The sequence below is a fragment of the Pseudochaenichthys georgianus genome, chromosome 2 (genome assembly GCF_902827115.2).
Source record: "Pseudochaenichthys georgianus chromosome 2, fPseGeo1.2, whole genome shotgun sequence".
Classification (NCBI taxonomy): Eukaryota; Metazoa; Chordata; class Actinopteri; order Perciformes; family Channichthyidae; genus Pseudochaenichthys; species Pseudochaenichthys georgianus.
In genome coordinates this window covers 6519536-6542506 of record NC_047504.1, presented here as the reverse complement: position 1 = coordinate 6542506, position 22971 = coordinate 6519536, and the positions used below count along the sequence as shown (strand labels likewise).

The following is a 22971-nucleotide window of genomic DNA, read 5'->3' as shown; positions in this document are numbered from 1 at the left end:
GTAACCAAGGTAAAAGTACAAAAGTATTTGCAGCAAATCATCATTGTTTCGCTCGTTGGCCCACAATCTCTGCTCCCATCACTTGTGTTCCAGCAGGAGCAGGTGGCAGCTGTGCAGCACCTCCTTTATGTGAGAGATTAAGTTTTCAGATTGCTTCCAAGTGTTACATCAAAAATAATCCATTTGAATTCCTCCTTGAGTCTTAGCTTAGGTTCTTTTGGTCATTTCTCTTCTAGGGCTGCTGTCCCTGAGGTTTTCTTATGTTTATTAATTGTTAATGCTTTCAGTTGATCTTATTTTGAAGAGTATTCTCCCCTTGTGTCCCGTCTGTTTTTACCTTCTGTCTTTGTGAGTTTCTGAACCATCTTCTGTTCAAACTTCCTGTTGCCTGCAGTCTCCAGCATGTGTGTCCACTCGCTCCACTTCTTGTGACAGAATTGATTCCTCAGACACTCAAGATAAAGTTAGCACACGCTCTGTGTAACCTGAGCCCGTCCCGAGGTGTTTGTGGTGTTGTTGTTGCTGTGAAGCCCCACCCGGCCAAACAACAGGGTGTGCTTGTTAGCGCGCCCTGTGATATCGCTCTAATAACCCCCCCAGGTCATGTCGACAAAGCTTGCTGGTCTTCCTTTCATCAGCGCACGTTGTGAGGGCTCCAACCCCCCCCCCCCCCACCCAGACTCAGCTTAGTGTTGTCCTCGCTAAACTTAAGCACTGTCCCCACATCATTAAGGCCAGAACAATATGTCTGAGAAAGACAGAGAAGAACTGGGAACGAAAGTAAAGAAAATGTTCAGTTAAAATAATTGAAACTCAAGAGCATTCAACCGCATTCCAAAGTCTTCATCAGCAGATGGAGTTTGCCTGAAATCAAACTTAAGTATGTAACTTCTGACTCCCCAGAATCTGGACAACTTTACCCATTACATCTGATTACAAATCTGTCACTGATTTCCTTTTAATCCCATTGTCTTAGGCTTTCTTCCGAGACAATGTCTTGGTCCAATCAATTCATTTCCCCGAGAGTATCAGTGAAGTTCAGTGGTGGCTTGTGTTGAGTTAATACACTAATTCAAACACAAAGTGCTAAAGCAAGCATGAAGATGTTCCTAGGACTGAGGAAAGGAGCTTATCTCTTGAAGGATCTGCCTTATCTGCTTTAATGAGGGTCCCGGTGGCTCACTTTGATTGCAGCTGCCGTTCTTTATCCTTGACATCGGAGCCTTATGATCAGGTAGACTCTTTATTTCAAACCCAGCAGATGAATGTGAAGCACAGTTGCTGATGACTTTAGAAATGTCTCTTCCTGTTGTGAGCACTTCAATTCATCTTGAAATTAAACCCAAACCATCTGGATGATAGATACCACTTTCTGGTTGAACCATCCCTTTAATGTTAGAAATATTGCTTGCCTTGGCTGTTAATCAGAGTCTGAGAAACGTTAGTGAATCAGAGTCTGGTAAGCATGACTCAACACCACTTCATACATCTGGCAATGACAACATATTGTTTTTCTAAGTGTTTGACTGAGCACAGACGCTTTCCAAAGACTTATCTTTTAGATTTTTCTCATAAGAAACGTTGGATTTTGCCAACTTCGGAAATGAGCCTTGGGTACACGTCACACCGGTGCTTACATCCATCAGCAGAACATCAACTGGATGTGATGGGGCTTGACTCACACAATATCGTCTTGTTGTCTCTTCCTCCCAACCAAACATAGGAGCCCACTTTCAAGCTCAATCACCCAGGCTTCCCTCAAATACCTCCCATGTGTTTCGAATCTACTCCTGACTTCTCTTGCCTAGCCTAGAAATGATTTGTTTATGGACATTAGCTTCCCCTCTCCAACTGGATCCATGCTTGTTTGCACATTAAGCCCACTTAGCCTCTTGACCCCTCGACGCGCCGAGTAACACGGACGCTTTGCTGTCGAGCACAATGTGGGACTCGGCGCTATTGGAGACAAGTTCTTGGCACCGGAGAAAGGAAACATTATACACAGTCTGATGGCTGTGAGACAAGAGGGAGAGACTCGGGGTCCGGGATTCATCATCCTGCAGGCCAGGAACACATCCAAACACTGCTGCCTAGTTCACTTGGCCCACCGAAAGCCAATGAATCACCCCGATTCCTGACGCCTAATGTGTCTTCGTTACACAGTTTGACCGTGTTAGATGGTGTGCATGGCCGTCCTCAAAGAATAGCTGCCACTCTTGTCGGGAGTGTTTTCAAATATTTACTACGGTCCAGGAAAGAAATTAATTCCCCTGCAAATCCCCATCATTCCCTCGATGAATAACTCACTGTCCAGACACAACGCCAACGTGTTGTAATGGAAATCTGGTTCGCTCACCCTCCCCCACTCACGTCTTACTGCTGAGATATGTGCTCGATGATGAATTGCGTGGTCACTCTTTGAAATGTAGCACATGTGGACTGTTTTTTACAGAGGGCAGGCTGCTGATTGATTGCGTAAACCTTAAAACACTTTCAAACTTCGTATAGAAGTATGCCATCTCTTATTTGTGAAGGGCACAATGAATTGGATGCTGTGGATGTATGAAGACATACTGAGCATGTTCCTCCTCTTCCTCTCCCCGTCTGTCTGCATGTGTTAGCCTGGCATTGTGGTCCCTTCTCCATGTGTTTTTGTTTCAGAGATGCATCTGCTTCCCAAAACTCTGAGTCCCATCTGTCTCCTCCTGAGCATCCCTGTTTTGCAATACACATGTGTGTTCTCTGTATTATGTTATGTTTCACCTAGGAGGAAGAGGAGAGCCTGGAGAAAAAAAAATGTGGAGTATGATTTGTGTTTGGCTCTATCTGTCTATCTCAGTTTGAAGAGCGTGAAATTATCATGATGTAAAAAGTTAGTGTCTTTACAGTGAGGTCCATAATGAGTATCTATCAGGCGAAAACAATTGCTAACAATCCTATTGGAGCCGCTCTGGAAGCTCTTTGATATGAACATCTTGACCACAACACACAAAAAGGCTTGTGTTGTTGTGTCTTCTGGTGGTTGGAACATATGCCTTTAATCAATACGGAACAAAGGCTTCCGTAAAGTGTTGTTGTGGTGGACTGACTGCAGGTGGCTTTGGATAAAAGTGTCAGCTAAATAAATGATATGGCTTGGAAAATGGACTGAAGCATGTGAGCCGTTTCCCTTATCCTTACCAGTGTCACCTCGTGAAATTCTCATTTTGAAAGGCACCAACAAAGCCTTTGAAAATGCTTTTAAGTAGTGCTAGCATCCCTGGCGGCACAGTGGGTTGTATAAGGCTAATTCTACTAAGTATCGCGTTGTCCAGATAGGTACAAATATACATTTTAAAGCAATCCAGGTTGTATCGTTTTAAAAAGTATATTGAAAATGCATTGGCGCATGTCCAACTTTATTTAGCTTGTGAAATGGGGCTAAAAGTCATTTGCAGGTTCCTACGTGCTTCCTTCTCTACGTCCGCCCAAAGATCTAGGCATGAGTAAATGATTTGCAGAGTGATACCATGTGTTCTAGGGGATATTTTTGCACAATTGTGAATACAGGTCTGCTGGCTTAAAGTGTGGCTGCTCACTTCTAGCTTAATGTTGGCTATGACTGCAGAGCCTCCACTGTGTGCTGCTCGACAAACTGAGGCCAGCTTGAACATAACTATCCCCTCATGACCCGGAAAGAGCATAATAACACAAACAGGCGGCTATCGTCACATGGATTGTCAGCGGCAGTTGGCCTGAGCGCTCTGTTTCAGTTCACTGGAGTGGATTCCCATCTCTGTGTCTCTTCAGTAATCGAAAGGAAAGCATTGTGTTTATTTCAGGTCATTTCAGGCCATGGAACATTACAGTAGAATCTGATTTCTGGTCCATACATCCTGTCTTTGATCATGAGGTTATTTCTACTCCAATAAACGGATCTCTGTATCCTTCCAGCAGCTGTAAGCAGTTCGGTATGATTCCCCACTCTCCCTAAAGTCTCTGCAGAGAGGTTATAGCCTTATAGCTTTTAACTTCTAACGGCTTCTCTTTCCCCTCTTTTCGCCCACTTTAAGATCATTGGCAGATTTCCTTGTTTTCTTTATACATTCGATCTCTGTTTTTTTAGCCCCTCCAAATGCCTCCATCCTTCGCTAATGAGCTCCTGCCGCTCACGCCCTTTTCGGACGAGGGACCTTGGAGTTGGCCTCAGAATGCTGTGTGGACAAATGGGTCCCATCAGTTATTCTGGCCAATAGGCTATTGCTAAACTGACACATCAATGTAAGCTTCCTGCCCACAACAAGTGCTCTTCAGCAAAACACTCCATCATTCTCTGCAGCTAAACACTGGCTTTCAGGGGGCGCGCTTCGGCTTTTAAACCGCCAGAAATGTCTCTTGAAACTTTGAGTAGCGTGAGCTGTTCTGGATCGCTGTGCATTATTCTATGGAGACCGATCTCACTGCTGATGGAGACAAATGGACCTGGCTCCATTCTCTCTTCCCAGCTGAGGAAATGGAGCGGCTGATTGGCCCAGAGGAGAGGACGCTGGCGAGAAGGAGACACTCGATGGAGAGCAGACGTGCCTTAGAGATAGAACGATGCTCCGTGGAGACGTCACTAAAGACTGCTTTATGTCTTCTGACTCTGTGGGACTGCATTCAGGTCACAGGGACTTCTCGATGACCCAGGGTTTTAAAAAGCAACGTGGCTGAGATCTTTCAGCAACGAGACATTACACAGTGCATGCAGGATCCTGTTCAATAACAGGTGGCTTCCTCTCCCACGAAACTGGAGCTTCCACATCGTTATTCCACTGCATAGCTTTCTTATGATCCAGCTGCCTCCCTCTTCTTTATGCACTGGACATGCCAGATGAGGGAGTCACTTACAGCTGATGTGTTACTCCCCTGGGAGTGGAGATACCTCCCCACATCACTTCACATCTTCCATATCTAGATAGAACCTGTTGATCGCTGTCTTGAATTGTGAAAGTCTTCAGGTAACCAGATAGCATTCCCTCGATATCCACAACTGCGTGTTTGTTTGTTTAGTTGGACTGAGGTGTGACTGACACTTCAGGTATGTGGAGCACAAATTAGGCAATAAAGCACTTCAGGCTGTAATTTCACCAAATCCCAGAGCTGGGAAATCACAGATATCGTCATTAAATGTGCTATTCCTAAAATAGTGTTTATCACATTGGCACTCTCATTATGTTGTGTTAGTTTAACGACATGCATCAAGACTCTGAAGCTATTAAATGGAGAAAACTGAAGAAATAACTAGGAAAGACACAAAAAAACATATAAAGGTCACTAGAGAAAAGTATTAGTATATCTATCACTAAAGAAAAGTGAACATATTACTTGAGAAAGAGTGAATATTTAGATTTTAAGTATAGAAAAGATAATATCTACTCAATATAACTTCGGAGAAATGGAGATATTATGCTCACCATAACTCAATTAGTTTGCATATTAGGCTAATCATATTCAAGGACTGTAATAATGGAATTTCTAAATGTTATACACAATATTATGCTACAATTTGATATACTGGACAACATACAACAAACAGCAAGCAGAGCACTGAAGCCAAATGGAAAAAAAATGCTAATAAAAAAAATATGTAGGCTACTGAACAAGACGCCATTGTATTTATTATCAGGAACTGTTTCAAGAATGCACACAGAGAGATACAGCTCAGGGCCAATATAACGGAATAGGAACGTGTGTTGGTTAATTTAATGAGTCAGCATCCTTGTACAAGCCTGTTGGGATATGCACGTGTGTTTTTAATATGAACCCCTCCACATTCCTGTAATTATTGCTGTGCATGTTTAATGAGGGCGACACCTGGCGCAGTGTGACCCGCTGCCCCTGCGTCTTAGGCGACTGCAGCTTCATGGCGGCGGGCAGACCCTGGCGCTTTTTTTCTGCCCAGCAGCCAGCCCACGCGAGGAATCTGCAGGTCTGAGAACAGCTGCAGCAGGGGAGTCTGTTTATTCTCTGAAGGGATGCTGCAAGCCAGCAGAATACAGAACGGTGAAAGAAGGGGCCTGCCTAGAATTCGGGAACTGACCTAGAAACCTGCGACAGAGCACACGCAGTTAAGCTAGCAGCTTTCTCAGGGCTACTGCCGGACATTTACAGAGCGTATGTAGCCATAGTATGTAGCCATATTTAAGAATCATTGCCTTTTAATACAACTGTGACATGAGCAGAAATCAGTCACTCCCTTCTTAATGTGTTTATATACTGAAGTTGTGTGGGCGGCTTCGGCTCATGAGATAGAGAAATGGTCTAATCAGGTCTACTTTGTTGAGGTGTCCTTGGGCAAGATATAGACCCCAAATTGGTTCCAATGGCTGAGCCAACGGTGTGTTAGAATGATTTTGGCTCATGGTGAGCAGGTGACACCTCATATGGTAACCTTTGCCACCAATATATGAATCTGTGTGAATGTGTTGTAAAAGTGCTTTGGATGGTCGCAACGAGACGAAAAACGCTATATAAATGCAACCATTGTAACTCATGACTTGTTATAAATCACATGGATCAATTAAAAGCCGCTATTAGATCACTTTATGGGCTGCCAGGTTGTGAAATATCCCTCCAGCAGATGGTCATCCTGCTCAGAATTCTTGTCTTTTCTCACATGGACAAAAATGTTCACATGAAGTAAAAGCCATCAAAACAATAATAAAGACGCTTTAATCACAGACAATTACACAAATCAAGGTGCCATTTCTACGTTCAAATATACGACTTGGTAGAATGCTTTGATTTGTTTAGCAATATAAACATCTATTATGCAGTGGATATTTGGAAGTATTGGTCCTGTGTGGTTGTGTCAGAGGAACGGACGTCATTCCTGCTCCGTGTGTGTGTGTGTGTGTGTGTGTGTGTGTGTGTGTGTGTGTGTGTGTGTGTGTGTGTGTGTGTGTGTGTGTGTGTGTGTGTGTGTGTGTGTGTGTGTGTGTGTGTGTGTGTGTGTGTGTGTGTGTGTGTGTGTGTGTGTGTGTGTGTGTGTGACTACATCACAGAGCATGGAAACTTCAGTGATTTAGTTCAAGAGCATATTGAGTGCGAGAGGCGGTGCAGGAATGGGATTACAGTCCATCAGTGACACAAAGTGAGGGATAAGTCCACCAAAAATATCTCTGGGTGCATCAGTTGGCAACTAAATTCACATCAGGAGTCGTATGGGGGTAAAAACAGTGATTTTGGATGTCAATCAAAGCAGTTCAAAGCCTCTGATTGTAGATCAAATGTCCGATCTGAGTGATTCTGGTCTGGCTGCTTGAAGAGCTCCTCTCTTTCACCATTCTTGTCTGCCTCTACACTTGAGTGACATACTTCAGCCTCCCCCTGCTGTCATCTGCCATGGGTCAGGCTCTTACATGAGGTCATAACCGACCCAGCGTGGAGGACACGGGGGAGAAAATCAGTCAAGGTCGTGTTGTAAAAGCTGACGCATGTAAACGTTCCAAAATATGTCCAGAGGTGACGAGGTCATGGATGATTTTCCACCCGGCAATGAGGTACTTTTCCCTCTGCCTGTAATGACTCTCATATCTGTACCCATTTGCCAAGTTCTGCCTTTGTGCTCGAGGCTGGAATAACGTGGGCGTGTGAATAAATCTTGAGGGATTCGGCTTCACCGTGCGCTGCCTCTCTGGGTCTGGAGGGAAGAAGGATGAAGCGCTAATCCCTTTCCCTCCTGCCGCCTCGACAGCCTCCAACACGGCGGCCCGGGATGCGTCTGCAGATGTTGAGGATTTCACTTTCTGACTTTCCAGGCATTAGGCTTCCCTTGGTGTTCATGTAATGTCCAAACTGCATCCAAGCGCTCTCTGGCACGACTCCGCAGGCTTTTCTCCAAGCAAATTGTCATTCAATGGCAGAAAGGCACCATGAGCACATACGAGAGCCATATGTCTGACTGGGAGAGATTTATAGGGTGTGTAAAGGCAGGAATACTCTTTTCACTTCTCCCTCTTTTATTGCCTTTTTCTCTCCGACAGGCACAGTCAGACATATTTATACACTCAAACTTTCTGGAACTCAGTTTATTTTCAGGTTTGTCACGGTAGCTGACAGCACACAGAGGCTCTCCTCATCCTCAGGCCTTCATATGCCCGTACACTGGACTCATAGGAAGTGTACCATCGACTGCAATCTGTCCAACCTCGTGTCCAACGCATGTTACTGTTGGCAACCATTCGATTTGCCTTCAATATCATCTGCTTTCATATGAGACAAGAAGATCAATATTATTCCTTAGTCAATGTGAATGCAGAGCTGCTGCTAGCCTAGCTTAGCATCAAGACAATTTACAGTAACGTTACATCATAACGTGATACCATTATCAATAAGCTACGTTGCTGCTAACTTATACAGTGGTTGATTCTGATTCTGTAATAACTGAGACGGTGTATTTTAGGAAACAAGTAAACAAACTAAATAGTGAATGATTACCACTTCAATTAGGGAAGTGATTCGTTATTTCCACCTTTAGTTTGTCTTTGCCTTCCCAACTGCTAGTTAAGGCACAGAAACTCTCTGTTAGGTTCAAGGAAACAACGTTAAAATGACCACCTTTCATTGTCATGGTTACAATACAAGTGACATCGGAAAGGTTATGGAAAGTCAACACCGGAGGGGTTATTCTTGTGATAACGTAATCTGACTCCTAATTCAGTAATGTATTGTATTTGAGTCTATTCTCTTAGTTTATCAAATAAAATACTTTACTATTCCCTTAAAACGTCATATGATTGCTGAATTAATGGAGTAAGTATTTTAAGAAATGGGGTTTGTAAATAGAAAATCACCGTATATTGTCCACCAATGCAGATATGACTGTTTGGAGGTAATCTGGAATGTATTATGATTGGACTAACACCAATTGAAGATTTGTAGGCTACAGGTCCTACAGAAAAATAACGATGATTTGGAATTCAGGCCACTGTCGGGTGCTGTAACAGAATGAGGGAATGTTTCAACTTGGTGAAAAGACTTGTTTATTCTAATGGGGGATAATTCATCTTGAATTCAACATAAATACTGAGTAATTACTGGAGAATAATAAAGCATGATAAGAGAGACCACATTACAGCCACCACTTCCTCTGTTTATAGAATTTTCCAACTGCAGCGTTTTTCTCTCAGTTTTTATAGAGCCTGAAGCTGTCTGCACTTTTATAGCCATCGAAGCAAATGCGGTCCATGAACGTCTCGTCACAGGCCGAGCATCATGGAAGGAATCCCTTGTTGTAAAGATGAAACATGGACCAAGGCAAATTGTGTTTTATCAGGAAAAACCTCCACTTGACTTCCAGTTTAATAGATCCGTTCACTGCACAATAACATTTATGATTATGGCAGAACAAATATCTTTATATTTGATGACTGCACAGCTGTATACCCATGCATCTCTGTGTGATTGACAGCTTGTCAAGAGGGGGGGGCATTTGCATGGTAATCATCACGACTTTCTCCTATAATTACACGTCCATTTGCTGCTCTCTCTCTCTCTCTCTCTAATTACTGTAACACAATTACTCATAAAAGCTTTTCTGACAGATGTGCTTTTTAGATCCTGCTCCATTGATAAGCTATTAACATGTTGTAAATTATATTAAAATAATATGAAACAAGAATATGATTTACATAAACCACTAGCTCTTTGATTAAATTACTTCATTTTAATTGATATGTATTGTATTTATTTAATGCTGTTTTGGTTATTTATGTCTGATCATGTTTTTATTGAAACTGCAATCTACTATTTTTCCTTGGAGCACAATTTTCTTTTAGCTGCTAGTTGTAAAGGGTTATAAGAGTCATATTTAATCCTGGAAGCATATTGAAAATAAATCATGAAGTCACTATTGTGTGTGTGTGTGTGTGTGTGTGTGTGTGTGTGTGTGTGTGTGTGTGTGTGTGTGTGTGTGTGTGTGTGTGTGTGTGTGTGTGTGTGTGTGTGTGTGTGTGTGTGTGTGTGTGTGTGTGTGTGTGTGTGTGTGTGTCCTCTAGCCCACCTGCCGGCAATCAGCTTCTTGATGTGAGGCCCATTGTTGTCCTGTGTTTGTCTGTGCACGCTTTTTCCAATGGGTGTGTGTCTAGACTGCAAGCTGTGCGTGAGTCAGTGTTAATGAAAGGGCTTTGATACCTTTTACCCCCCAGCCTCCCCCTCTCCACAGGCAGCAGTTTAATATTGACGGCACAGTTTATGGGCGAATTGTGGCACAGCGCTACAAACACTCTGATATATTTGTTTACCTTTAAATAAAGATCATTTATTTGGGGGAATAAATGCATGTAGTTTGTGTGCATGTAAATGCATCTGCAAAGGCTAAGATCCCCGTGTTCCCTTTTACTCCCTACAATCCCAGCAACACTATCCAAGCGTTCTTCACAGTGTATTTGTATTTATTACAGTATCATATTCTTCATGGAGACCATCCACTAGACTCTCTCCATCCTCTCGAGGAACTCCTGGCTCCTCCTGTTGCGCCTCCTCAGCACGCGCGCCGGAGCAGCCTTCACTCTGTCCTCACTGAGGTCCGCAGAGCACGAGGGGCTTTGAGGAGTGACACAAACTTTTCCTTAAGCTTTATATACAAATCTGTTTTCGGTTTCTGCTCTGCACGGCATTTTCATTTTGCAACACCAACTTTTGGTAGTGCGCTTTCGGGACTGTAGCCAAATGGAATACCAGGAGTTCCCTCAAGAGAGGATATCGCGATTTTAAGGTAAGAGCATTTATATCTTTTTTTACCGCAGTTCACCGCATGCGGGGACAGAGAGTTACCCACAAAACAAGAGCCAAACTCGGATACGCGTTCAAGCCCTCTGAGGGATTTCTTCTGACATCTATAATGTTAAGAAATTCAAATTAAAGTTTTATCCAATCAAGACTTTTTGCTTTATATTTATTGCCTTTCTTTCCTGGAAAAAGTGTTATTTAAACACGATCTCCAATTAAATTAAAATATTAAAATATACGTTATTCCATTATTCTATTTACATTCTTTATTACCTTTATTTCCTAAAAACAGAGACATTGAGAGAAACATTGGTTTAGATGTAATCTGGTACACTGCATCTTAAATAAATAAATCATGTATTCAAGTTATTGTCTTATATATTCTGAATTGCCCCTCTTTCCATGGTCATTATTAATATACAAATAAACTATAAATACTAACTGCATGTGTCATGTTTACCACTGTTATTGTAGTTATCACACAGGCAGCTGCAGTGACTACTCCTCTCTACATGAAGATGGACCCCCCCGCCCTGTGCCTCGTCCACACTGTGCTGCTGATGGTGATGTGGCCCCCTGCAGCCTCAGTGCCCTGCCCCCGGCCCTGCTCCTGCCCCCAGCCCGCTGAGCTCCACTGCACCTTCCGCTCCCTCCTCAGCATCCCAGCAGCTGTGTCCAAACACGTGGAGCGAGTGAACCTGGGGTCAGTGAAGTTTGCATCTTCAGCCTGTCTGTTATTCTGCTATACCATCAGTGACTGGATTACACTCTTAATGCAACGGGATTTCGTTTTATGGCATGCCAATTCACGATCATTGTGTCTCATGAATGTTTAGATATAACACCGCCCACTCTGGTTCGGTTGTTTCAGGTTCAACAGCATTAATAAGATTACAGACAAATCGCTGGCTGGTCTGAGGAAGCTGGAGCTCCTGATGGTCCATGGGAACGACATCCACAGTCTGCCCAATGGAGTGTTCAGGGATCTCTCTTCTCTACAGGTACACTGGATGAACACAGGAATGTTGGTCGTAGTAATACTTTAGTAAGACACTGAATCCCAATGAGTCTGGTATGCTCTGTTGATTTTTTCCAAATTATTGTATTTTACAGCTCTATAGTGGGCAATAATATCATATAGCTTAAGCCACTTTTGGAGTCACCAAATGGCCTTTTTAGGTGTCAACCTGGATAAAAACCTCAGAATAACTACGTACAGGAAAATGCGATACTTAAGTGCTATCATCACCACATTTGAAAAAGGGTGTTTCCATCCTGATGTCATCATTACTAATCCTGACTATGCTTCTCCTTGTTGGTTTAGATGTTGAAGATGAGCTACAACAAGCTGAAGAATATCAATAGACACACCCTTCATGGTCTGTGGGCTTTAGCCAGATTACACCTGGACCACAACCACCTGGAGTTCATCCACCCGGACGCCTTCCAGGGCCTCACCTCTCTGCGGATGCTGCAGCTGGAAGGCAACAGGATTCAGCAGCTTCACCCAGCAACGTTCTCCACCTTCACTCTGATGGGCCATTTCCACGTCTCCACTCTAAGGCACCTCTATCTGTCTGACAACGGGCTGACCTCGCTGCCCTCCAGGCTGGTAGCAACCATGCCTCAGCTGGAGAACCTGCATCTCCATGGGAACCCATGGAGATGCGACTGCAACATGAGATGGCTCCATGGCTGGGATAAAACCTCACCAGGTTAGACGCAGAATTCCTGCACTACAATTGGTTTTGAAATGCCTTTATTCTTGCGTTTAAAGTCGTGTGAACTGATTGAGAAGATTTTAGAATATTCAAAAATAATTCAAGTCTACTTTGAGGTCTTATTTGACAGCTTGTTTTTTTGTCCGCAGGTGTCTTGAAATGTAAAAAGGACAAGGCCCTTCCTGGTGGCCAACTGTGTCCCATGTGCTCTTCTCCCAGGCACCTCGAGAAGAAAGAAATTCAGGCTATGGAGAACCTGGTCTGCATCAGCCCTGTCATCAGCTCTCCTCATAGGACTTCTCCACCCGATGACGTGGAAAGTGAGGTCATGACCACGGAGGATTTCAGGGAACCATTTGGAAACATCTCCCTGGGCCTTTCGGACGAACACGGGAATGGAGTGGACCTGGAGTGCGGGATTAGTGAGCCAGGAGAACTTTCCAAGATCAGCTGGGAGCAGGTCAACCAGGTCCAGCTGGCATCCAACATCTCTGTGTCCGTTGATCTTGAATGTCCGGTGGATAGAGAAAAGTATGAGCAACTGTGGAGGCTCATTGCGTACTACAGCAATGTGCCAGCCCACTTACAAAGGGGGGTTCTGCTCAAAAACGACCCTCATCCAACCTATGTGTACAAGCAGGACTCTGAGAAGGATGCCCAGTACTTCACAGGTGTTAAAGTTAACATGATGGCCCAGCCGGTGTGGCTGATGCAGACATCTGCAAACCTTCAGCTGAACAGACTGCAATCGTCAGCCAAGATGGTAAAACTGATCCTGAGCACGGACTTTTCAGAGACGGTGCCGGCCGAGACGGTGAGGAGACAGAGGAGAACATGGGTCATGATTGAGTCAACAAACACAACCCGAGAAGTGTTGAGTGCTATCCTGGGAAGTCCAAGTGAAATGCAATGTAACGTGCACAGTTCTGGCCAGCAGGTCCTCCGCTGGATGCTGCCAGACGGCTCGAAGGTGGAGGCCCCGTACAGCAGCCCAGACAACAGGTTGACTGTGTCCACTGACGGGAGGCTGGTGATTAAACCTGTCAGCCACACAGATGCTGGAATGTATTACTGCATTGCTAAGGTTCATGGAGACCTTGCTGCCATGCCATTCCATCTGACAGTGCAGGAATCCTCAAGCCCTCCACCGGGGGAGGACGCCTCAATTTCACTCATCGAGGGATTTGCAGGCAACCCAATTTCCCTGCCTTGCACGACATCTGGATCCCCTGATGCTGAAGTTAAATGGATTCTACCAAACAACAACATAGTTAGTTTCCAAGCCAACTCCTCTAGGGCTGTGGTGTATTCTAACGGCACTCTCCATATCCCCCAGACTCAGTTATTGGACAGTGGTTATTATAAATGTGTAGCTATTAATCAACATGGCGTGGACACACTGGCTACAAAACTCACTCTGGTCAGGCGCAAAGGGCTGATAAGGCCTTTGAGGAAGTTTCCAGCAAGACCTCAGTCAGCGTCGGGGCTGAACACTCAGATTAAAGTCCCCACAGAGGAAGCGGAGGAGGCATCAGGGGACATTGGGGTCACTCAGGTGGGGGCTCCGATGACCCCTTTGAGAAGGAGAATTCCTGAAGGTGTGTCCCCTGGCAGGAGGGGTGTCCACCCGTCAAGGAATGTGTGGAGGAGGCCGTCTGTGCTTCGAAAACCAACCGGATCACGTGTTGAAGACAGGAAGAATATAGTTGATGGCAGGCGGAAGGTTAATATTTCAAAGAGTAAAATAGACCCAGAGAAATGGGCGGATATTTTGTCTAAGATTAGGGATAGAAAAGGTCAGAATGCTGTGACGCCACTTCCAGTTCAGCTTACAACAGAGAGGAAACCGACCGAGCAGACAACCCAAACACACGACGTTACTGAGGGCTCATCAGACGCCATATTTGTGCAGGAACAGGAGGGCCAGGATTACTTCACGACAACACACATTCCAACACAACATACACAAATAAAAACGGATACACAGAATACACAAGGTCAAAGCACGCATGTCACTTCTAATACCTACACCACGCATAATGCGCATAAGACAGCAAATAGTCACAGCATACAATTAACAGCAAAGCCACACACAACGCTCACACACAATGTACAGCACACAATCCAAGATATGAGCTTCACAACTTCAAACGGAGTATTTTCCCTCCCACAGCAGACCACATCTGTTCCCCCACACGCTGTCACTTTCTGGCAGGCTAACACAAACACTACGAGTAGCAGGCGCACAGAGAAGCTTAGCACAAATACAGATGTTAATAGAGTCAAAACAGCTGATGGATCCAAGGCATCAGAGAGGAGAGGGAATATGGATCGACCAAATGTTGTTTCCAGCTCTGATAATGACAGAGAACTCTCTTCAAGGGGAAGGCAACTGATCCCTTCGGTCAACCCAAATGAGTCAGAAACGACCCGAGAGGATTATGGAAAATATTTAAATGCAACTGCAGCAACATCGCAGTTGCATACTCAGCCAAAGGATACAATATTTGCATCTGAAGCAACGCTCACAACAGTATCTCCAGCAACTCTTCTCCTCACAACAGGAAGGCGGCGGTCTGAAGGACAATCTCCTCCGCGTCTCCGACAACCATCCTCCAGGAGAAGGAATGGGGGTCGTCGGAGAAATCCAAACAAAAGGAAACAAAAGCTGAACAAACCCACCAAGTTTATTACCAGCCCACCTGCAACAGCTCCCCTAGCAACAGTAACGACCACTGCATCCACACAGCTAAAAATAGAACCATTAGAAGTTACAACAGCCAGTTTCAATACCACTGTTCCATTCAGCCAAGCAGCGTCATCAGGCAGACTGAGTCACGAAGGAGGCAAAGTCTCAGGGCATGACGCTGAGGTAGCCACTAAACTCTCTTCAACGCCAGCTTCTCCCTCCGTGACAAAAGACAGCCATTTACCCATGGCCAAACCACCACTCGAAAGCACTTCAACGGCACCATCATTTCCAACAGTCTCTCCAGGAGTGGGTCACGGAAAGACAAGTTCTCAAACAGCCTTGAGAATCTCAGAGAGTGTGTCTCCTTCAGAGAGCCTGGATATGCTCACATCCCTCACTCAGCAGAGGTTTACACTTAGCCCTGTTCCACCTGCTAAACCCTCAGAGGAGACACAAAGGGTCAGTGTTACGGCAGACCTCGGACTTATGCCAAGCTCTGGGCTTTTTCCCACAGTGACGCAAACATATGTCGAGCAGGATAAATCAGACTATCAAAACACACCCACGGAAAAAGGTGAAAATGCGCTTTTGGAAGAGATTCACACGCATGTTTCACTGCCACCATCCCCATCCGCCTCAACTGCTTTGTTGATCGAACACGAAATTGAGACAACCTCTGGATACACTCAAACTGGCTTAATGACGAGACTGTTTAGGCTTTTTCAGGGTGCAAAAGAAAAGGTTACTATAAATATATCTACAGTAACTGAAATATCCAATCGTAGTGAAAGTAAAACCACAATCAGTGAGCCAGTGGTAGATCAAGATGTTAAAGAACACATAGGAGATCATTTTCCGTTACCAAGTACTGTCATACCAAAACCTCCCTCTACTACGTCGTCAAGGCCTGATGCCGGGTTCATGCATGTCACACGACCAAGCATGTCTACCACAGGAGGAATGGATCCTGCTTCGAGGGCCACCTTTCAAGAGGCTCCCAGGATAAACCACATTCCAGACAACCAAAGTCAAGACCAACAATTCACCACTTCAGAGCCCAGGAGAATATCTGAATTCCATCCTGCAACCGAGCCACCTTACTACAAACCGGATCCATTTGTTAGTGACAATCCAACTTCCCAGGCCATAACAATGAGCAGTCAAATCAGCCCGAGTGCCACCCCCACCCCCACCCCAACTGTTGCGATCCAAACTCTTCCATTCACAGAGGGACTTCAAACAAGCCGCCCGGATGTGTCCAGGAATCACCAGCTACCTGGACAAGGATCTACTCTAAGAGGGAAGCCAAAGATCACGAAGAGCGATTTCCAGACTTTCACCGTGGAAGCTGAAACAGATGCTCAGCTCCCCTGTGGGGCTGAGGGTGAGCCGATGCCCTTCCTGTCGTGGACTAAGGTTGCCAGTGGTATGTATGACTCATTAGAACTCAGTGTGTTATGTACTTCAGTTCAGGCTTGTCACATAAAAAGGATATAGTTATTATATCAGTGTACATTTTCTTGGATGCTGGTTAGGGTTAGGGTTACAGTCCAGGAGATGTTTTTAATTTAGTGAAAAGCACTGAGTAAAATAAATCATTAATATAACGCTATTTTAAATATTCATTAAGATACCAAGTCAAATGTATTGAAAGTGCACAAAAATAATATATTGTACCATGTTTGTTATTGAACAATCTCCACTTCCTTCTGCTGACTTTTTGAATTGCGGAGGTGTATTTGTGATAATCCGAGACAAAATACGTGGACCTTTTAAATGCTATACTATGTGGGAAAAAAATCTAAATCTCTCTCTTCTCATCAATGCAGGGGCGAGTATTGCTAAGAACACCAGGGTCCACAGATTTGAGGTCCATCCAAATGGTACATTAACCATCAGGAACACACAACCCATGGATGGAGGCCAGTACCTCTGCACAGTCCAGAACCAGTACGGCACAGACCAGATGCTGCTCAACATGGTGGTTCTTTCTCGGCACCCGCGGGTCCTGCAGCCCCGGCACAGAGACATCACTGTGCGGCTGGGTGGGGACGTCAACGTGGAGTGTAATGTAGAGGGGCACCCTACGCCTCGAGTCACATGGGTGCTTCCTAACCGTGTCCACGTGGCTGCTGCCCCATTCGGCGTTTCCCCTCAGCAGCATGTGGCCGTCTTCAGTAACGGAACCCTAAGGATTAGCCAAGCCACTCTCACAGACAGAGGGATTTATAAGTGCATTGGCAGCAGTGCAGCTGGAGCTGACACGGTCTCAGTCCGCCTCTCGGTCTCAGCGTTGCCACCTGTGATTCAGCAGAAACAACACGAGAACACCACGCTCACAGAGGGCAGCACTGCGTACATCCACTGCACGGCCACCGGGGCCCCTCGGCCTGTTATTCGCTGGACCACACCGGATGGCGTAAAGCTCACTGCTTCCCAGTTTGTCACTGCACGCAACCTCCTTGTCTTCCCAAATGGAACCCTGTACATGCGGGGCTTGGGCCCGGGGAACGCTGGGAGATATGAGTGCTCAGCCAGTAACGGTGTGGCATCCAGCTCAAGAACAGTAACTCTGAGCATAAAGAGAAATCTGTCCTCTGCGAAGGCCAGCATCACCCTGTCATCACCCCAGAGAACAGATGTGGTCTATGGGGGGAGGCTGCTGCTCAACTGTGTGGCAAAAGGACAGCCAGAGCCCCGGATCATCTGGAGGACCCCTTCTAATAAGCTGGTGGATGCTCAGTACAGGTAACAAATGCACACGCTTATTAATGAACACCAATCAAATGTTTCAAAACTGCATACTTTTAACATCCTCTGGATACTATTGTTTCTATTATGTTTGCAGTTTTGACCCCAGGATCAAGGTGTTCCCAAATGGCACGTTGACCATCCACTCTGTGACCGACAAGGACAGCGGGGACTACCTGTGTGTGGCGCGTAACAAGATGGGCGATGACTACGTTCTGCTGCGCGTCGACGTGCTCACCAAGCCGGCCAAGATCGAGCAGAAGCAGCACAGGTCCAGCCAGGAGGTGGTGTACGGTGGGGACCTGAAGGTGGACTGCGTGGCCTCGGGTCTCCCCAACCCCGAGATCAGCTGGGCTCTGCCAGACGGCACCATGGTCAACCCGGTCAAGCAGAGAGATAGTGTCAGCAGGGGACGCACCCGCAGGTAGGAGGAGTTGAATACATTGTTTTAGTTTTGGGACATTGGAAGAAGGATGTGAAAGAAGTTCTGCATGAGTTGTAAATATGGTAGTTTTCTCTTCATACAGTCCAACTAAAATGTTTTCTAAAATGTCATTTTTATTTATGAAGGCCAATATAATAAATCAGACATTTGCCGCAAGGTGCTATTTAATTTATACAGTAAACAACACCTACTGTTCCTTGCCCCTAGCTTTATATGAGGACAAACTTCAACAGGGTAACAATGAAAAGAAACCTGAGGGAAAGCCAAAAAGGAGGGCTCTGTCGCCTACATGTTGTGTGTGGAATAACTAGAATTATTATTACCTATAATAACGAAAAATATACATGAAATGCAAACATGAAGAAAAATGATCCAGGAGGATGTTCTTCAAGGTGTTGCTAAACAGTAAATGATTTATTCGTCACTATTGGCTAGTGCTGTTCCCAAAACACTTTTGATGTGTTCATTTGACGTATTGGAAACTATTTCCTGACTGTGCTTCTGTGACAGCTCAACACCTTAAGATTGATGACTGAAGGACGTCTACAGAAAATTACTTCAAGGACCAATTTTGGCATGTGCTGCTAGAATACAAAAACTCCTTTGTATTTCCACATTATTTATTGTGTCCTGCAATGACGCATGGAAAACACTGTAAATACTTCATGTCAATCTTTTCCGGTTGAGCAACCCATATTTCTTTCTGACACGTATAACTGAACACAGAAGAAATGGCTTTGGAGGAAAATACAGAACCTACCCTATGGTATTCAAAGGAATTCAAAACCATCTTTCATTTATATGGATTCTTAGGAAAAGGAAAACAACGTAAAAGGAGCCCCTTTTTTACGAGTTGTGTAATAATTGCATGTAATAACAATATTGATCACAATCCCAAAAATGGACTGTCAGTCTTCAATGACATTCATCAAATTGTAACAATCCCTCCCCCCTTTCCTCTCTGGAATGTAGGTATGTGGTGTTTGACAATGGTACGCTGTTCTTCAACCATGTGGGCATGCCAGAAGAAGGCGATTATACCTGCTACGCCGAGAACCAACTTGGCAAAGACGAGATGAAAGTCAGAGTCAAGGTAAAGGTGGCAAGTTCTCCGCCACAAATCCAAGACAAAGACCAAAAGATCGTCAAGGTTTTCTACGGTGAGACCATGACGCTGAGATGTCACACCAAAGGGGAACCAAAGCCAGTCATCACATGGATATCCCCTACACATAGAGTCATCTCCCCTGCAATAGACAAATATCAGGTCCTGGATGACGGGACATTAGTGGTTCAAAGAGTCCAGCGTTTTGATGGAGGTAACTACACCTGCATGTCCAGAAACAACGCAGGACAAGACAATAAAGTCGTCAGGCTGGACGTTCTAGTGACATCACCAACGATTAATGGCTTAAGAGGAACTGCCAATGACGTCAAGGTGACTGCAGTCCCGAATCAGCAGAAACTGTTGGACTGTGTGGCAAAGGGGACCCCAACCCCTCGTGTCATGTGGGTTCTACCGGGCAATGTGATCCTTCCTGCTCCATACTACAGCAACAGAATGACAGTTCACCAAAATGGTACCTTGGAAATCCGGTCCGCCAAGAGAACAGACTCTGGGCAGCTGGTTTGTATCGCCCGTAATGAAGGAGGGGAGGTCAGGCTCGTGGTCAACTTGGATGTAAAGGAAGTCATCGAGAGGCCACAATCTAGAGGGTCCAAAACAGATGGCCTGTCGCTGACTGTTGGCAATGCCATGACTTTGAATTGCACCTATGAGGACTTAAGACTATCTCACACCACATGGATCTTACCGAACGGCACACCTTTATCTATGGGTGCTCGAGTCAACAAGTTTTTCCACCAACCCGACGGCTCTTTAATCATCAGTAACCCATCTGTTTCTGAAACGGGCATGTACCGCTGTATGGGGCGTAATTCTCGAGGGCTTGTGGAGCGTACAATAACATTGTCCCCGGGGAGAAAGCCAGAGATCATTAATAGATACAACTCTCCTGTCAGCATTGTGAATGGGGAACAGCTTCTGCTTCATTGTTTAACCAGTGGCGAACCACTCAGACTTTCTTGGACACTGCCCAGTGCAGTTGTCCTCAACAGGCCGCAAAGAGCCGGACGATATGCAGTCCTGCCAAACGGGACACTTTCCATCCAACAAGTATCAGTCTATGATCGGGGCTCCTACGTTTGCCGAGCTGCGAATGAGTACGGCAGCTCTCAGCTTTCTGTATCAGTGATCATAATCGCATACCCTCCTCGAATTACTAACGGACCGCCCTCTGTGACTTACGCTAAACAGGGAGTTGCTGTCCAGTTGAACTGCGTAGCAACTGGGATACCTAGAGTGGAGGTTGCATGGGAAACCCCTGATAAAACACGCTTGGCCGTCAGTGCACAGCCACGCCTTTTTGGAAACAAGTACCTCCATCCCCAAGGTTCCCTCATCATCCAGAACCCCACACAGAGAGATGCTGGCGTCTATCGATGCACAGCTAGAAATGCCATTGGCGTAGACTCTAAAGCTACGGTTCTCAATGTGTTCTGATGAACTTCACCAATCATTGTAATCCATTCTCATACTGTATGCCCAATCAACTGCCTTGTTAAAAGCAGCCTATGTTTTTAACGATCAAAATGTTAGTAAACTGCTGTTGCAAAGATGAAATAATGAATTACTCAAAACCTGCAGAGGTGCTTCTGTGTATTCTGTGTCAAAGCCAGAAGTTGATGGTACATAGGACTAATATCCCACATCTGGTTTACCGGTTACTAAATGGGAGTCATAGGGTCATTGACCAAAAGAATAACTATTATAGGGATAGTGTAATTTTTTACTTCAGGTCGTTTTTTATATAAACTGCTAACAGTGTGGTGCAGTTGCTTTGGACAATGACATTATTATGTCGTGCGAATTGCATAACTTTTCATTTTCTAACAAGGAAATATTGTTTAACTTAATTACATATATGTATAATGATGCTATAAAGATTTGTTAAGATTTTTATTTTTTACTCCAGTTGGTATCCTGTGCCTTGCATAAACGGTAATCTTCTATTTGTGTCCATACCTGAAATATATTTCAATAAGTGATATGGAAGTGTCCTGCTCTGAGCAGTGTGCACCATCTTTGAATCTGCTTCTGAAAAATGCTGATTCAGGTTCTATGTCCTTATATATATTTGATTTGTCTTTGACGGACTGTGAGGCAAAGCCACCTTCCCATATTTTAATAAAACATCTCCACCGGAATCTACTAAACTCATTGTCAGAAGCAAACACTTTTTTATTGCTGATACAGGGGAAGGAAGATATTGGAAAAATGAAGACTCACCATAACGAAGAATAATGCTTTTAAATGACTTAAATGTCACAGACTTTAGGAAATATACTGACATTTTTGACTGGACTTAGACAGAAAGAAATCTGTGAAAATACTCAATTTAGCTTTTTGGCTGAAGGAAGTAGGTCACCGTTATTCTTGAGGATTTGAAACTTGCGATCATCGCTCTGGGACTACAGCCACCGTCTCGTCTTCCAGAAAGAAAAAACCTCTGGAGCCATGAGGAAATCCCTCATTAGTTCAGCAGAAAGAGTCACACTGAGAAACTGCATTTACTCTTGTTGGAGCAGTTAGATTATCTTTTAAATATTAGTATTTTAGCTCTTTCTGCATTCCCCTACAACTTATGTTCCGGAGATAAGCAAAAGTACCAGGAAGAAAGCCCTGATAAATTCTGAGGAAGGAACAAAATAAAAGGACTTTTCTTTAGTTTTTTCCTTGCTGATGAGATCCACATTTTCCACTGTGAGAAGTGATTAGTCTGCAGTGATGCATGTGTTCCCCTTGTGGCCGAAGGAGCCTGACAGCGTATCCAGATGGCTCGCAGCGCTCTCCTCTCTTTGTGTTATGAAGCTGTCTGTCTGTGACCCAGAACCTGCTTCATTCACTTTGGAAACGCTCACATGCAGCACCCACCTGTTTTATCTTACGTGTGTCTGTAGAATACTCTAATTACTGAAAGAGACAGTCATCAGCGTAAAGTCATGCCACGCGCCCGGATGTGTACGCTGTTTATAAGCACCGTTACTTTCCTGTATGCATCCGCTCTGACTTAGCGACTTAGTATTCAAGGGATCCAGGCTAGGGGTGGAAGAAATCACACTGTGTTGACGGTTGAAAGTAAAAAACCTGCATTCATTAAACTAAAGGTACTAGTTTTTGTATTTCAAATATATTTGAATGCTCACTGGCAATTATTCGGCATAATACATATTGTTAGGATCCAAAGTGTTCCCTCTTGTTTTCTCTTGTCTGTCTGTGTGTGTCTCCCTGGCTGGGCGTGGCTGACCTGGGTTCCCCTTCCTGCCTCTACACCAATCAGCTGCTGCTCATTCTTCCTGATTGCCACCTACACCTGAATAGGGCCCGGTCCTCCCCCTGGACCCTTGACCGTCTTACCTTGTCCTGGTGAGCAACAATGCCCACATTGAACCCTGCTTCTGTATCGTACCTTAGTTTCGGATTCATTTTGGTCACTCTCTGAGAGCTTAACACATATTATATTATTGGATTATAATCATTGAACTGACAT

At 44.7% G+C, this 22971-nt stretch overlaps 1 protein-coding gene across 1 annotated transcript; it reads left to right on the top strand.

Moving 5' to 3' along the window:
• Positions 1 to 10561: 10561 nt before the first annotated feature.
• Positions 10562 to 21628, top strand: mxra5a (matrix-remodelling associated 5a). The gene is made up of 8 exons (XM_034099564.1): positions 10562 to 10738; positions 11227 to 11455; positions 11624 to 11753; positions 12077 to 12467; positions 12623 to 16591; positions 16995 to 17913; positions 18014 to 18340; positions 19334 to 21628. The coding sequence occupies exons 2-8, from the start codon at positions 11265 to 11267 to the stop codon at positions 20922 to 20924; spliced, it is 7518 nt and encodes a 2505-aa protein (XP_033955455.1). The 5' UTR covers positions 10562 to 10738; positions 11227 to 11264; the 3' UTR covers positions 20925 to 21628.
• Positions 21629 to 22971: the final 1343 nt, after the last annotated feature.